The sequence below is a fragment of the Syngnathus floridae genome, chromosome 13, assembly GCF_059516105.1.
Source record: "Syngnathus floridae isolate MCC-2025c chromosome 13, RoL_Sflo_1.0, whole genome shotgun sequence".
Lineage (NCBI taxonomy): Eukaryota > Metazoa > Chordata > Actinopteri > Syngnathiformes > Syngnathidae > Syngnathus > Syngnathus floridae.
Window position 1 is genome coordinate 10,816,987 of NC_142425.1, and position 16,410 is coordinate 10,833,396.

General features: G+C 44.5%; 2 protein-coding genes across 4 annotated transcripts in view; both read left to right on the forward strand.

Moving 5' to 3' along the window:
- The first annotated feature begins 213 nt into the window (after positions 1-213).
- On the forward strand, positions 214-1,573 carry coa7 (cytochrome c oxidase assembly factor 7). The gene is made up of 3 exons (XM_088394109.1): positions 214-610; positions 679-819; positions 919-1,573. Exons 1-3 carry the CDS (start codon positions 505-507, stop codon positions 1,365-1,367), a joined length of 696 nt encoding a protein of 231 aa, XP_088250235.1. The 5' UTR covers positions 214-504; the 3' UTR covers positions 1,368-1,573.
- A 378-nt stretch (positions 1,574-1,951) lies between these two features.
- ralgps2 (Ral GEF with PH domain and SH3 binding motif 2) overlaps positions 1,952-16,410 on the forward strand; it is a 31,496-nt gene continuing 17,037 nt past the window's right edge. For 2 of the 3 annotated variants that reach the window (XM_088394991.1, XM_088394993.1), the window contains exons 1-9: positions 1,952-2,118; positions 9,531-9,627; positions 10,061-10,194; positions 10,354-10,458; positions 11,020-11,070; positions 13,977-14,060; positions 15,596-15,685; positions 15,771-15,863; positions 16,027-16,153. In XM_088394991.1, the coding sequence (XP_088251117.1) occupies positions 10,135-10,194; positions 10,354-10,458; positions 11,020-11,070; positions 13,977-14,060; positions 15,596-15,685; positions 15,771-15,863; positions 16,027-16,153 (610 nt within the window). In that variant the 5' untranslated portion in view covers positions 1,952-2,118; positions 9,531-9,627; positions 10,061-10,134. The remainder of the gene's footprint in view (positions 2,119-9,530; positions 9,628-10,060; positions 10,195-10,353; positions 10,459-11,019; positions 11,071-13,976; positions 14,061-15,595; positions 15,686-15,770; positions 15,864-16,026; positions 16,154-16,410) is intronic. The other variant, XM_088394992.1, reaches the window with a different exon arrangement.

Here is a 16,410-nt window from a genome sequence, read left to right on the forward strand (position 1 = left end):
GACTGCAACCAAGGTGGTGGACTCGGCTTCTTTTTGTACTTTTTGTTGAACAAAGCTGTATATGTTGGAAATTACTACAAATGTAGTGTTTAAAAAATGAACCATGTTCCCTCCTCTAAATAAAGAAAACGTTATACGAAAAAATATGCGTCCTCATACTAGTTATTCTACTTTTAAAATCACAACTAGAACTACGGAAAGCGACGAAGGACTGTTAAATAAAACCGGAAGTAGTAAATGGAGAGGCGGGTCTAAAGAACTCGGACTTGAATACACATGCTAAGCTGCATAGTTTCATTTTCGCTTTTTTCCCCATTGATTCGGGTAAATATTTTTGTGGTTTTACTCTATTGTCGTTAATTTATGTCAACATAATATGTCCCGGTGCGGAAGATATCGTCAAGCGTCTGGCCATGTGTAACGCAGCAAGGTCATAACGAGCAAGTGGACGAGTTGCGAGTTCATTTGATCACTGGAAATCGAAAAGACATATTGGTTATCAGAATGGCTGGACTTGTTAACTTTGAAGATGAAAAAGAAGTGGGGGAATTTCTGGATAATTTAGGCGTGGAGTACAGCTACCAGTGCCACAAGGAGAATGATCCCGAAGGTAAAAAGATATATCGATGCAAACTTGTATGCACAATATATGTGATTTTCACTCAAAGTTATTTTCAGGATGCCAGAGATTAGCAGATTACATGGAAGGAGTGAAGGCGAACTACGAGGCTGCTGCACAGGTGCTCAAACACAACTGTGACAAAAATGGTCATGCAGAAAGTTGCTACAAACTTGGAGCTTACCATGTCACAGGCAAAGGTACAAATGATCTATTCATGAAAATGCACAGCTCATAATCCAAAATTGCCACATCATTCATTTCCTTACGTTATAAAAACCGGCATATGTTCCCAACAGGTGGCGTGAGCAAGTGCCTGAAAAGTGCCTACTCTCTCTTCGTGCAAGCGTGCAACGCCGGTGGGAAGAAGTCAGTCGACGCTTGCCACAATGTGGGTCTGCTCGCTCACGACGGGCGGGCCATGGAGGGTGGAGCCCCCCAGACGGACATCGCCCGGCGTTACTACGAGAAGGCGTGTGCGGGCGGCTTCGCCCCGTCTTGTTTTAATCTCAGCGCCTTGTACATTGAAGGCAACGCTGAAGGGGTCAAGCCTGACATGGTGACAGCGCTCAAGTACGCCACACGGGCTTGCGAGCTGGGACACGTGTGGGGCTGCGCCAACGCCAGCCGCATGTACAAGCTGGGCGACGGCACCGAGAAGGATGAGAAGAAGGCAGAGGAGCTGAAGAATCGAGCTAGGGAACTACATGGTTTGCAAAAGGAGAAACAGCTCAAATTTGGGGAGTGACAGCAAGAGATCCATGTATGCATTTGTGTTTCCATCATAAACTCAAAATGTAAAAACATACAACATATCTGGTGAATTTATATCTTAATGATATCTTAATGTTTTCATTTGGATTTCCATCATTAATTTCATTAATTGTAAAAGAAAAACACGCAATATAAATATAAATACTATCCTATACAGAATAAAATTGAGCAGAAAGAAAACAGGCATTTTCACTTGAGTGAAAAAAGTCACGATATTGTGAATATTGGATTATTTTAAAATACCGTTACATAAATATAAACACTGAAAACGGGGAATGAGATGCAGTGTAGCATTTTGTCCACCAGATGGTGGCAGAGTAAAAGGCAGGCTTTTGTTATCCTGTTAAGCAATCTGATTCAATTTGAACCTGCAAAAAATGACAACCATTTTCCCGAAATTGGTTTGCCATCAACAACATCGTCCTTGCCCATGCGAGCCATTTGAACGTTTGAATTATTTTATTCGACGAGAACTTAACACGTGACGTCACGCCCGAAGAAGAACTCCCTCTCCATAGATACCAAAGAAGAAGAAGACAAAAAAACCACAAGCACCGCCCCTTCTCCTCTCATCCTCTTGGTCCTCATTCAAAACAGAACACAGCTGTTGAGGGTGCACCGCCCGCCCGCTCTCTTGTCGACCCTCGGCCACTACCAACCCCCCTAAAACTCTCATGAACCCGCTGGAATATCACGCGCAGAAAATAACAACCTTCGGTGCTCCGGTGAGTATTATATTGTTATTTCACTTCACAGCCGTCGAGTTGGCTTTCTCGACGCTAACGCAGCTCAATGTTATATGCTGCTTTATTTATTTTTTTAGGGGGGGCGGGGGTATGTTTGTTTTGACGTGCGGCGTCCTCCGCTATCAAAGCGGTCAGCGTGCTTAAAACGCGTAGTGACGTTTATTTCTAGATAAATGATGTGTTTTATTGTTTTGTTTTGAGTAAAAAAACAACAACGTGCTTTGATATCTGCGTGTAGCGCAGAAGATATTTTTTATTGTCAATCCACCTGAATACAGTCCAGGGAGGCCAGCACCGCGGAAGTGTGCTTGCGGTGTCGTGTGGAATATATCGCGCGCTACACCCTTGTCCAGCTAGCCACATGCTAATCTCTGTGAAAAATCCCTTGCTTTCGCTTCCCATGGCGCAACTTTGCGCGCACTTGAGAGCAGGACTGCCCATTTGTGGAGTTTCATGGCGATGATGATGTCGTTAGCCCGGCGGCGACAGCAGTTCGTTCCAGCGGTGGGTTGTTGGGCGGGTGGTGGTGGAACCCCGTGCACGGTTAACCCCCCGGGGGAGTGCTTTGGGTGTGGCGGAGGTTCTCCCACTTAACAATGCTGCGTGTGCATCCAACCGTCCTCATGTCTTTTATCAGTAATTTAGACATGAGAAGCTTTCAAGGTGAAGGAAAGAAGGAGGCAATTAAAGCACAATTTATTGTTGTGTAGGCTGGGAAGGGGGGTTCCCCCAAAAGATAGCGTAAAATTGTGTCATAATTTATGCATGGTACTGTTTTCTCAAGGAATTTTGAATTAAAACACATTTAACATAACAATCAAAAACGTGGATACATATCTCAGTTTTGTACCTTCTGACATCTACTGGAAAAGCATTTAAATCATTCTGCCTCTCACTGGCATAGATAGAGACAAATATACATTATTTCTACATAAAACATTTCTGATCAAACCCGCAAGTTCTCAAATTGGCTTCACTTGAGTCCGCTCATCTGATTGTCTTGAATGAAGCGGCCTTACTTGACTTGGAGCAAGCTGTTTTGAGTGTGCGGCCGCTTTATGAGTCTCGACACACATTAATGTAATGCATATCGTTGACAATCGATAATGGAAGCACGGAGACTTATTGTCTTTTAATGGCGTATTCATTTGCTGACTAACAACTTCCATGTTTGAATAATATGATATGCAAACTGAAGGCTGAATGAACCCGTTGTAGATTCCAACATATCAGCTACACTTAACATATGACGCAGTGGTCAAGGGTTCAGACTTGTGACCAGAATGTTTGTCGCGGTACTGCTGAAAGGACGAAATCAATCTTATTTGGCTTGAGCCGCCCTGTTCCTCCTCCTCCTCCTCCTCCTGAACAGGAATAGCGTATTTATTCATGGCACAATGCTCCATCCAAAAGGCATTGTCTGGCTGATTGACTCTTTAGATACAGTGGGACCTTTCCAAAATGTAGTCCCTTCTGGTGTAGTTTAAGCTTCCTGTTTCAAAATGATTGGGGAAAAAAATAAAGCGCTATTGGATAGTTTGCAGATGGACTTTAAAGTTCACCCCCCAAAATGAGTCGCTGCCATCTTGTTATTTCACCTGCTTGTGTGACAACTTTACAAACCTTCCCGTACCTTCTGGACTCGGCTAATCCTCGCCATGCCCGCCCGCCGCCGCGTCGCGGTCCATCTGTTGAGTGCTGTCGTGTAAATGCTCAGTCCAAGACCTGCAAATGTGATTAGTGGGAGATTACGCGTGTGTGTGTACGAAACTTCGAACCCGAGCCTTGTGTATGCAAGAGAAAAGGATCAAACTCAGCAGGCCTTTCCCATCGTCAAGTTCAACCTCCTGCGCTTTCTCAACTTGTCCTTATCTGCAGCATTGGCTCATGTTTAACGTCCGACAAGGATATTGTGGACTTTTTCCAAAGGCTGCCAAAATGTCCTCCAAATGTGACATTCCATTTTTTTTTAGCAAGGATATTTTGAAATTTTATGAAAGTTGAGTGGAATAACTTCAATGCTTCAATCAGCAGGCTGGTTCGCTTTCTCTCTGAAATTGGCGTTTTTTTTGGTTCCTCACTATTACACCCCCCCATTTTGCCCCACCCTGATGGATAACGTGGTTGCTCAGTTGCCAAGGCAACCCTCAACATTACATGTTCTGCAAAATCGGAGGTGTAAAGTCACATGATCTTATCGGTGACAATATTTCTATTAAGCTGAAGCTTGTTATGTGAGATGTTGCTGGCTGCTTTTCTGAAGCAGGTGTTGTAGGTGCTTAGTTTTTTTTTAATGTGTGGGAAGGAGGTCAGATGTAATGCATGCAAGCTCTAGCGTATCTCCGAGGCTGCCATCGACTTTTCGCAAGCAGTAAAAGACGCAGCAGCTTCTCTGCAATTTTAATGTCATGCCTGCAGCAGCATTTTTTTTTTTTTTATTTTGGCCAAAATTAGTTGAGCATAGGAAGCGCAGTGCGTGGCACATTTGTCTTGTTCCTCTTTCCTCTCCCACTCGTTTTTTTTTTTTTTTCTTCTCCCCCTCAAGGCCGTGTGCGCAACTTGGCGACATGAATCATTTCACGGCTAATGTAGAATCGCTCGTAGCGGTGTGAAGGTAGCAAAAAAAAAATTGGGTTTATCATGTTCTCGCAGTGAAAAAAATATTCATAAATACTTAATCTGTTTTTGTTCATGATGCAGAACGCAAATAAAGCTTCCAGGCTGTCTGTGTCCTGGTCACGGGGTGAAAAGTGGGTTCAGGCCTCGGGCCCGGGAGCCTTTTACGGTCCGGAGAATGTCAGCTATGAGCGGCCCATACCACTTGACACCGTTGAGCTGCCAGGCCGTCTGGTGGATCTGGAATGACTGGAGATCAGTATGTGGAAAATGTGACAAAATTACATACAATTATTCTTTTTCATCTTTTTTTTACAAATCGAACAATTTTTCTGGTTGTACAACAGAGCCGGAGAATCGATCATATTTTTTTCCTTTCACTTCCCGTCGAATGTGGCGATATCAGGTGCTCGGGACGCTTCAACTATCGGAAATCTTGAGTGTCTCGACGAGCTAAAGCGAGAGCGCCGATGTCATGGAAACTTTTGACCTGGCAAAACATCCCATGGAGAGTTTTAACACGACGTCTGCAACCCTTTTTGTTCAGTAAACGAAGCTTTTAATGCTGAGTTTTTAAGCCCGGCACTCTATTTTGTTTTTGTTAGCAGGACGTCTTTTATAGTCTCAATTTCATTTAGCACATCGGTGCATATATTTAAATGTTCAAAATGCACCAGTGGAACAAAAGTTGACTGTGACCTTACGAACTAAACAGATTTGTAATGGGGAAAGCATGTGATGTGTTTTCGGAATCATTCTTTTTGCGCGCCAAACAAAAGCGAGGCCGGAACAAAACGTCGCAGGGTGTCGGATTGTGTCCGTCTGTCTGTCTGCGTACAACCTGCATGTCTGTGCGTGTGTTTTTCTGCCCGTGGGTGTGTGTGTTCCCCCTTGTTGAGCTGCTTGGTGGGAAAGAAGGATTGGGAAGGAGTGGGGGGGGCTCATAGGGAGCAAGGGGGGGGGGGTCGAAGTACAAGCGATACAGCTGTTTTCCCTCCAAGCTCAGCTGTTGCACCTCTTGTGTTTCGTACATGCACAAACGCAGACGTACGTCTCAGACACACACACACACACACCGTGCCTTAGCGAGACTAAAGTTGTAGTTTTACTTCCCTTTGACTTGGTTGCTACATATTTGAGGAGTCCGTCCCGAAAGAGGTGCAACAAAAAAAAAAGGTTCTAGTTGCATAAATTTAATTGAAAAATAAATACATTTAATATTTAAATCGTTTCTTGGTTAGCTCATGCAAAATTAATGTGAGGTAAACACATACGGATTTTGAAAATCTGACTAATCATTTGTAATTGCAAGAGACCCTAGAGGGTTTATTTTTTTTTAAATAAATAAAGAAATGGCAACGCTCATGACGAAGCCGTAAAGTCCCAGCAGCAACATGGCTGCCTTTTGTGTTGCAAGATGTAATCGTGCGTTTTAGAAGACCCCAGAGGCCAGGCGGTGCCATTTTAGAGGAAGTCATGCGTGTTGCACCGCAAATTGAAGAGCCTTGTGATCTTTGGATTGCTCAATTAAGCAGCTTCAAAGTTATCAAAATAACCTTACAAAAGAATTTCAAAAGTCTCCGGGTCATCAAACTCGACAGCAGCTTCGCATCCAACCCGACCGTTTTTATTTATTGACAAACCTGAGCTGAGTCGACACCGTTTGTTTGCACGTTGAGGTCTGTCAAGTCGAAACAAGTCGTGTCTTTTTAAATCCGCGTCTTACACAAGAGCCCCGAGGGCACACCCGGAACCCCATCCTGGGAAAAACTGAGTTCCGATAACCGTGACGGCGTGAGCGTAAACACCTCCGGGCTGTCGGCTTTCTCAATATGCCAAACGTCGGCGGCTTTCGTTGCTTATCGAGCGAGCCTTTCTAAACTCGCTGAACTCCTCCTTCCTAATGAGGTCCAAAACAAACGGCGTGTCATAATACTCTGATTAGATTTGGAGTTCTCCACTGACTTTTCCAACTCTGGTTGTAAACAAACCTCCAGAGTCGTCCAGCGTGGCAGTGTTGACATTAGTCAATCCTCGGAGACTCATCGAGGAAGACATCGAGATGCTATCTTGTTTCCTCTGACCGCATCGTTGCCCTGCATTGTTCCGCTTGCCCTTTCCTTGTTAACAGCCCGCACACTGCCACCGTTTCCTCTCCCTCCGTTCCTCCCCCCTCCCTTTTCCCTTCATTCATCTGTCAGCGTTGCTCTCGTCAGTGGACTTGAACTCGGGCTCGCCGCCCGCCCGCCCAGGCAACAAATCACACGGCAGCGCTCGGCCACATGCCGCCGCTTACAAGCTTGGCAACGTGTCAGCGTGTCTTATTTACTGCCAAGCAGAACTGAAGGGGGGGGGGGGGGGGGGGGGCGAGTGAGACTTAAGTCGCCAATTCCAGTGAGATATGTTGCGCAAGATTGTCCGACTTGACTTATGACTTGCTTCACTCGAGTTTGGAACGACCTGGTTGAAATTTAGGAGGGGACTCCACACTTAAAACTTAAAAGTTGATTCAAACTGCACTGAATCGTCCGAATTTCACAATACTGAAAAGAAATAACCTCGAAACTGGTTATTGTTAACATCCCAGACGTTTTTTTTTTTTTGGCCTTCTCGTCCTCCAACGACCGAGGCGGGCCCGAGCCCTTTCGCCAAGGTTCTAATTATCAAAAGCGGAGATCTGTTAGCGACGGAGGCAGGAGGAAAAAGAGGGGGAGACGCACGTCTAAAAAAAGCATAATCACACCCCATGGTGCAAGCGGCTGCCAGGATACGGATTTAGAACCGGGAGAATTTCACCAACTTGCTGGATAAACTACTTTGTCGGGCTGCGTAAGAATACCTCGACGTGACACAAAGCTGCAAACTTAGTTAGCCTCACATTTATGGTTTTATGATTTTTATACATGTATTTTCTGTCATTCTGACTTATACGTTAGCATAGGTTAGCATCGGCTAGCTGATGCCCTTAAAAACAGAAAGGGGTCAAAGGCCTTCACGTGCCCACAGTTGATAAACGTTTATGACATCCCCTGATCTTTACCCCCCAGGAAGCCAAAGAAAAAAAAAAAAAACTAGCCTCATGTCCCAGTTGCTCAATGAAGAAATCTTAGCTAGACAAAGAAACACGGCGGGAGGTAGCAATCGGCAACATCACAGGCGGCCAAGGAAAAAACGGGCGTAGCTTTTAACGAGCTAGCAAGTGTTCTCCGGAACACACTGACCCACTTTTTTTTTTTTTTTCTTTTCCCCTGCATGAATTTGGCGCGTTTGTCGCCGCATCACGTCCCGCTGATGGGGTGTTGATAGGCGACGCTCGAAGGGCCCTCCGGGTGCGAACGTCATCCCTTTCTCGCACTCCGTGACCTTTTGCCGGAAGCGCCAAAGCTAAACTTCCATCGAATTTCCCTCCCAGGCCTCAAATGGCCTAATCTCGTGTTTGTGTGGACTTGAGACACATAAAACATGCAAATGGGATTAAGGTTGTGTGAAAACCATCTGGGCGTTGTCAACACACGTTTATGGCTTCCTTAGAATAATATCATAAAACAATGCTAGGCTAATCATTAGCTACTAGTCACCTATTTTTTGTTTGGTTTCAAATTTACATCAGAATTTTGACGTTTTCTTACTCCCTCCAAACTTTTGACCCTTGCCTTCTCAGCATTAGCAAAAGATCAATCCGCTAGCTTCTGAAATGAGATTGACAGCTGTTGAGAAAAGACGTTTGCTGATCGGAATGCGAAGGCTTGGTCATGGAATGCGTAGTCACATGCGCCCGCCCGGCCTGTGAGTAACAACAACTCGCAGCCGGTCTACAAGTGTGCGAATGTCATTTAGCAGCCTGGCTTCAAATCTCCTCGACAAGCCTTGGCACGCACGCCTTGCACCGTTTGTCACCGATAGTTTATTATTCTATTTGAGATTGGCTCCAAAGGCCGCTGACTCACAAGGAGAAGGCGGCTGCTTTGTGTGGGACGCAAAGTGGCCCGGGATGGTTACTGATGAGTAGCGAGCAAGCTTCATTAGATGTTGACGCTTTCTCACTCGGGCAATCTGTCTGACAATGATACGCTAATGTGTTTTGTCAGGCTCAAAGAGGATATATTTTAATTTTTTCCTACCCAAAGTGACGTTATAAAAGACGTTAGTAAGGTATTAGAATATTTTTCGGAATGGGACAGTTAAATACAACCAATACAAAATAAGGAGCTGCTGCTGTAGGTCACGACTCACACTTTTGACGCTCACACGTGGACACATAATTTTTTTTATTGCATTATTGTTGTTTTGTATTTATCTCACAGAACTCAATGTATTAAAAAGTAATTTTTCCATATTTCCATGCCAGGGTCAGCCGTAGTTTACTTTCTTAATCCCGTCTTTGTTCTGCTCACGGGCTTTGTATCCCTCCTCCATCCCTCATCTCCTTCTGTGATAACAACCTGAAGGGGATGAGGGAATCTTAACCCCCAGCTGATGTCCAAAGGCCTGCCAGCATGCAGAATTTATCTGCAGCTGCTTCCCCTTCACTCCCTCAACCTCCCTCATTGTGCATGTCAAGCCAACACGTTGGATTCCTTTGGGCCCTGCGACATCTAGCGGCCAACAAGTGCTACTTCACCTTGTCAGGAATCTGCGGTGTTTTCCAACTTCCATTGAGCCATGAAATTTTTCATGTGCATTCTAGGAATTCCTCTCGAAACATCATCTCGTGTTGAATAAGTCACATGGCACCATTTATACAGAAAAACTGATTTATTCTTTCTCTTTTCAAGTTTCAAAGTGCGTCAACAGGAGACGAGTTATCAGGTCAAGACTCGCCGCGAGAGGCTGAGCTCAACTCCGGAACCATGCTCATCTGACACTCAACCGGTGAGTTAAGGAACATCTCGGTATGCACTATTGAAGATCATGAGATTTTCAAATTTGTCCAAATTCTGCCAAGGTCAAAAAGAAAATTTAATATACGTGTCATGGCAGTCGTTATTCGAGCACGTGGGTCCAAGTGTAAGCTGTTTAGTGCAAATCTTTTCCTAATCTCCTTCTCGTCCTGTCATCACCTGTGCAAATTAAACTGGCGTGAAAGTGTCCATATGGCGCACACCGATCTCACCGCGACCTAATCCCATTTTGTCATCTCTCCACAATGTCATCTTCGAGCGGGTGAATTTAGATTGAATGATATGAAGCTTGCCACCAGATGGCGCTGCTGCTCTATAGTGAGCGTCTCATCTGCGTTATGGTATCACTGTATGTTGGTGTGTGTTATTAATGGTTTTTTTTGGGGGGGGGGGATGTCTGTCAGGGCAGGGGCGGGCTTTTGCTGCAGCGGAGCATGATGAACGACGGCTTCCTGCGCTAAAGCTGCATGCTGTGGGAATGATGGACTTCCCCAATGGCCAACCAGGCCTCGGCCCGACTGCTGCCGCCATCTCAGAGGTGAGCCCGCGTAATCACAACACCTCCTTCCAAGACATTTGAATTTAATTGCTTGCAAAAGCCCAAGAAATGCAGATTAAAAGATTATGAGATCTTAACTTCTTTGTTTGAATAAATTGCTGCCATTCTGATGAAACTGTGTGCATGTGTGCGATGCAGAGGAGCAGCAGCTCAGAGTCTCTCAGTGACAAGGGTTCTGAGCTGAAGAAGAGCTTTGACGCAGTTGTCTTTGACGTGCTGAAGGTCACACCGGAAGAATATGCGGTACGTGTGTTTCTTTGTGCTGATTGGTGATGTATATGCACCCACCTTTGATCAAACAATACAAATACACACTATCAAATACACTCGTAAATCCAAATGTTGTGCCCTGGCGCCCTCTAGTGGTACACATGCCATCACTGACGGTACAGTGGCACATTTTTTAAATAAAATACGGTGCATTTAAGTACAGTTTAGCTATATTTAACTTTAAAGGATTATATATTTGTGTATATTTTTGTACAACTGATTTTCTGGCTTGTTGTAATTTATTGTAATACATTTATTATGCACAGTTCAGTTGTTTTTACCTTTGACCTACAATACAGCCGCATTTAATATTTTGGAATTATTGGTATTCCAACACTTTATTTACTTGAGTGATTGGACCTTCAGTCCAAAAATCTAGTTTCAATGAGAGTGACCTTGCTGCAATGTGAGCACACACGTTTGGCCATATTTTCAACCACAAGAGGGCACTCTATGTTGTCTCATCCTTTATGCTATGAAAAGAGATGGCTAATTTTGTCTAACATTTTTTTTTTTTTTAATGATCTCCTCCAGGGCCAGATTACGCTCATGGATGCTCCTGTGTTCAAAGCCATCCAGCCCGAGGTGAGACCTTTTATGTCTACATACCGAGACGGCCATCATAATGTGTTTAAACGCCTTGAACCCGAGTTTTGGCAAGTCTGTTATTCTTGATTCTTATGTTGGAGACCTTTTAAAACTGGAAAAAAAAAGTTCCATAACATGTCTTTGTATGGACTCGCAGAGAGAGGTTCACAAGGCCACGTTACGTGGAGCCCAGAGGAGGGGGAGGAGGCAGAGAATACTTGATTGAAAGTTTTATTTTCCACTTCCATGGTCGTATAATGCAAAAAGCAGGTGCTTGTGCACGCGCGCCTGTCTGCCATCTCAATTGTGTTCCCTGGCAGAGTAAGAGAGTATTAAATAACCGGTTGTGTAATATTCTTTTTAACTTGGGACTTGTACGTTTGTAGCGAAGAGCTTTCCAGCATAAAACATAAGTGAATTAGTTTGTGCCGTGCCATTTTAACATTCTAAGCTGTCGTGCAAAATAAGAATCAATCTTAAGCTTGTCACAAGATGTTTTATTTGCTTGACTTTTGACGTGTATTTTTCCAGAAAATGTTGTTTAACTCCCAACATTTTCCGTTGACACGGGCTAGCTTACAATTGTTCAATTAGAACGGATTTAAAAGGCATCCCGTCATCGTGCGGTGTTTGTTTCCTTTTGGATAAAGGTTGCAAAAATGGCAAATTTGCTTCCAAAAGGAGATGAGAGGGTCTCTTTGTTTGGTTCTTGTAAATTCAATTTCACGCGTCGTAGTGTTCCCACCTATCTTCACATGATATCAGCTGAGGGATTTTTTATATCTTGCATAAGCGATATAACAACATCTTCCACGGGATTAAATCAAAAGTGTTCCACGTTATTAAAAAAAAATATTCCGGCATGAAAACTAACCAACGTTTGACTTTATTGCTCCCCAGGCGATTTTGTTCAATGAGAAGCACGGTGGTCTGGCCTCTGGTTTGCCTCCCAGTAGCAACGGAATAAGTGGCCTCTAAAAACCTGCATGGTCTCCTTGAACCGGTTGTAACATTTAATTTCAGTGCCACCTTAAATTGAGATGGTTGACTGGCTCGAAAATCTCTTCGGGAACGATTCGTCATTTTTGTACTGCAGACGGTCTTGATGATGTCTTTCCCTTTCGCATGTTTGAAAGTTAATCATCTCAAGATGGGAGTGGATGAAATATTAAGTGACAGAGAGCGTTTGCCTCCCAGTCACTCATGACCGCATCAGCCATGTGACACACTGGAAATCACGTAGATGTGTCAGGCTTGTATAAATGGAAGGTTGTGTTTCTAGAGCATGATTAATTGTGTGAAAACGAGCAGAAAAAAATCCACCCAATTTTTTGTCCATCGCAAGGGCCAGCCATTTTGCTGAAAATGACCAATCGTGGGCATCTTCTCAAGGGGCGGCCGTTTCACCTGCTTTCTGAGTTTGGTCATGTGACGTTTGCAATCTGAGCCCTGATTGGTCAGTACCTGAGCAACTGTGATGGCAAAATGGCCGCTCCATGTTGTGATTGAGGAAAAAAATGATTGAATTTGTCTCTTAATTAATATCACGCAAAAATTATTGTAAAGAACATGTTTGACTTGACTTCCCCTTTAATATAAGTTTTTTAAACATTCAATAAAAATTCCATGTCATTGACCTTCATGCGGACCAGTGACCCCTTTAAAAAAACAAGAGTTTTACAGACAGGAGCCGGATGAGCTTTCACAGCACACTAGTTGGGATTGACTGAGCTCGACAGACTGTAGCAAAGGTTGCGCCGTAGACTTGATGTGATAACACGCTCGGGGTCATTTTACTGCTCTTGACAAACGATCAGTCCAGTGGCCTGTAGCAAAAAACACGCCTGGTAAAGTCATCGCCGACATTGTTGCGCACAGGAAAAGGTAATAATGTTGGCCGGGACACAGAGCAGATCTTTGCCAGAGTCCACACTTTGGAGGCAGCCATGCATTATATGGTTGCCCTCATCCCCATCGTAATTCTCTCTTGTTGTTTTTTTGTTTTAATCCAAACAAGAGGGAACACGTCCGTCTGTTGACTTGAGGCACTAAACTCGGCAACGTCCCAAAATCAGTCAAAGGTTTCTGCTGATGTTCACATAATCAACAATCCCTGTTTTCCTGCCCCCCCCTCTCTCTTTCCTATCTCTGGTCTCTTGCCGCAAGCGCGCTTGTTCAATCAATTTTTCCATCATACCTCCGCTCTTGTTCTGGCACGCTGCACGTTCTCAGGCCTCCCAGGGTACCCGGCCCTGCAGGTTTCCGTTTACAATGTAGACGTTGGGGGAAGGAACCGCTGCGGTATCATTCATGAGGTCATCTGCATTTGCGGCTGTCCTGCAGCTGGTTATCTTATTCTGCAACGACCGGGTGTTTATATGAAACTTCTCACGTAGGTCCTACCGGACCAAAATGTGTCTGAAGTAAAAATTGATTTGACCTGCCGCTCGGTGGTCAAGAGCCATCGAGAGCATAGAGCGCCTTTGTTCAGGAAATGGCATGGTGACTGGAGAGAATAATAATTAACATGGTCAGCACAAAAAAAACCGAAATGAGCAGTTGACTTGTCTCAGCCACATCCTGGCAGGTCACGATCCTGCAAAGTCCTCCACATCCCGTGTCTGAACCTCACCACCATTTTGGAATCGGGTCTCAACTCCCTGTTGTCTGCTTTCATCATTTGTCATTGGATATTAGAAACGCTGAGGTTCACACGTGGTCTAGCTCGGAAAAGTTATTTACCACCTTATAATTCTGTTCGACTCGACCTATGAGCTTTTTTTTTTTTTTAAATTATGATAACCAGGGCAGACAATTTGAAATTACAAAGAAAAAAAAAACTACTCCGACTCCGGACGTCAATCACCCTGATGTGTTTTTTTTTATTTTTATTTTTTTATCAGGAACTGTCAAGTTGCGGTTGGAACAAAAAGGAGAAGCACAGCTCGTCTCCCAACGTCGTGGCCTTCACCCGCAGGTTCAACCAGGTGAGCACGCTCCATCATTCGCAGCCGAGCAGATTACACCTCATCCTTCCACCCTTGTCCTCCTTTTTGGATTATTCAAGTCGCAGATCATCAATCTTCACGATTAACACACGCACAGAAAATCATCTGGAATTTTTTTTTCAGAAAATTGTAAACAATAGAACAAAGGCTCGCGTTTTTTAAATCCCGTCCATCGAGCTGCTTTAAAACCTCCTTCAGCACCTAACGAGCATAAACGAATGAGACCATCCCGCAAGAATGCGTTGCTGCTGAGCAAAGCAGTCGTTGCACGGCAGATCCCAAATTCAAGATGTCGGGCGCTCCAACCTCAGCCAAGGAAAATTAGCCGCTCGGATAATGGGATTGGTCGGCCGGACTCCTGCCGAGCAGACATAATCCTCGTCCTTCACTTTGTTGGCACCGCTCTCCGCCAGGAGCGGAGCCCGGGCCAAGCAATTAAATGCGAGGCACAGATAATAATTTACAGTCCGTGTTGACGAATACACCGTGATCTGACTTTATGAGTTTAGTCACCAACGCTAATGCGGTAATGGCTTTCATCCCATAATACCAGATGCAAATGCCAACGTTCCACAAACGAAAGCACCGATAGCCCGACTGCGACGCCCCCCTTGCAACGAGACATAATTACATTTTCCCTATTCCATCGGCGGTTCCAGGTTATTACAAATATTAATAATTCAGTCACCTTCGGCCTTGATTTTATTGGCCGTTCTCGACTTTCCCACTTGTCTGCGCGTTTCGGTTCAGTTCTGGTTCGCCGCGAACGTGGCAGTTGGAAGCTCCATTTTTGCATTCTCCACGGAAGAATGAAGAAACATAGATCGATAAAATAGACAAAAATTAATAGAAGAAATCAAGATGCAGATTTTCTTGGTCGTGGAAAGTGAATGTCGGAAGTGGGCGGATATCACTCGGCAGCTCCTTGCCGCTCCCTCGAAAGAAAAACAACCCACGGCGCTCTTTCCAGGGAAATAGAAGTCAAAAGCAGCTGTGGGGTCAGAATGTGTGCACGGCCCACGCAGCGTAACACACCTGTGTTGGAAGAAGGAGCCAAAGTATAACATTTGAAAAGAGATGCAGGAAAAACTTCTTCAGTCTTCTTTCCATTTCGGCCTGATTGAATCAACGACTTGTTTGTATGCAAAACCACTCCACAGACTCGTACGCATTCCTTCTCGAGTTTATAAATAATGTCAACGGGTATTTATTGAAACTCTGGATATTGTTTGTACAGTTTCAAACTGTTCCCAGGTGTCCTCATAACATCTGGGTGACAAGCTTTTGTCAAAATGTACCATCTTCAAGCCCGGTTTTTGTTCTCATGCCGACCAAGCCAGCTGTCATTCCAGCACATATTTTGCTGGGCCGATGGTGAAGGCCGACTTTTGTTACCATGGCAACTGGATCACACGATTTGAGAAGAAGGACTTTGACAAATCTCACATTTTCTAGTTCAGGTTTTACACCAAGGCTAAAATGATTTCTTATCTCTGTTTGTGTGTTTTTTTCAGACCAGTTTCTGGGTGGTTCGGGAGATCCTCCACGCGCAGACGCTGAAGATCAGAGCCGAGGTGCTGAGTCTATACATCCGCACCGCCAAGGTACACACATCCCCCACCTCTTGCATAACACCACCTCAAGTCCCGGCCGTTGTTTGCATTGAAAACAAATGTCTTTACCTTTCAGAAATTGTGCGAAGTCAACAACCTCCACGCCGTCATGGCCGTGGTGTCGGGCCTGCAGAGCGCTCCCATTTTTAGGCTCACCAAAACATGGGCGGTGAGTATTTTTATCCCCATTTTAAAGACAAGTATTATTTTTGGCAGTTGGGGAACATCTCTCAAAAAGTCACATTTTTTTATTTAATGTAAATAATGCTGTAAAGCAAAAATAAAAGTCTACGTGGCTTTTAATAACGATCCAATTTATTGCACCCTTCTAGTTACTGAGTCGCAAGGACAAGGCCACGTTTGACCGGCTCGACTTCCTGATGTCCAAAGAGGACAATTACAAGCGTCTGCGGGACTACATAAGCAGCCAGAGCATGGTGTCGTGTATACCATACCTAGGTAACACACACACACTTGTTAACCACAAGCCCATAAACATCTACAGAACGTGTTGGAATGCGACAGTCGTGAAAGCGTAACACAAAACAGCATCATCGGCTTTGTCTTCCCTGCACCGAAAACATTCATTTGGCCGGCCCATGTTCCTTCCCGCTAGAACAAACCTATAAATCAGCGAGAAATCGGGGACTAAGTCGTCTTTCCTGTCATATTTACACCCTCTCCTCGCTTTGACGCCAACATGACATCATGCACGG

Coding starts and splice junctions, on each gene's coding strand:
- coa7 (XM_088394109.1), top strand. CDS start 505: ATGGCTGGACTTGTTAACTTTGAAGATGAAAAAGAAGTGGGGGAATTT. Junction 611..678: donor CAAGGAGAATGATCCCGAAG/GTAAAAAGATAT, acceptor AGTTATTTTCAG/GATGCCAGAGATTAGCAGAT. Junction 820..918: donor TTACCATGTCACAGGCAAAG/GTACAAATGATC, acceptor TGTTCCCAACAG/GTGGCGTGAGCAAGTGCCTG.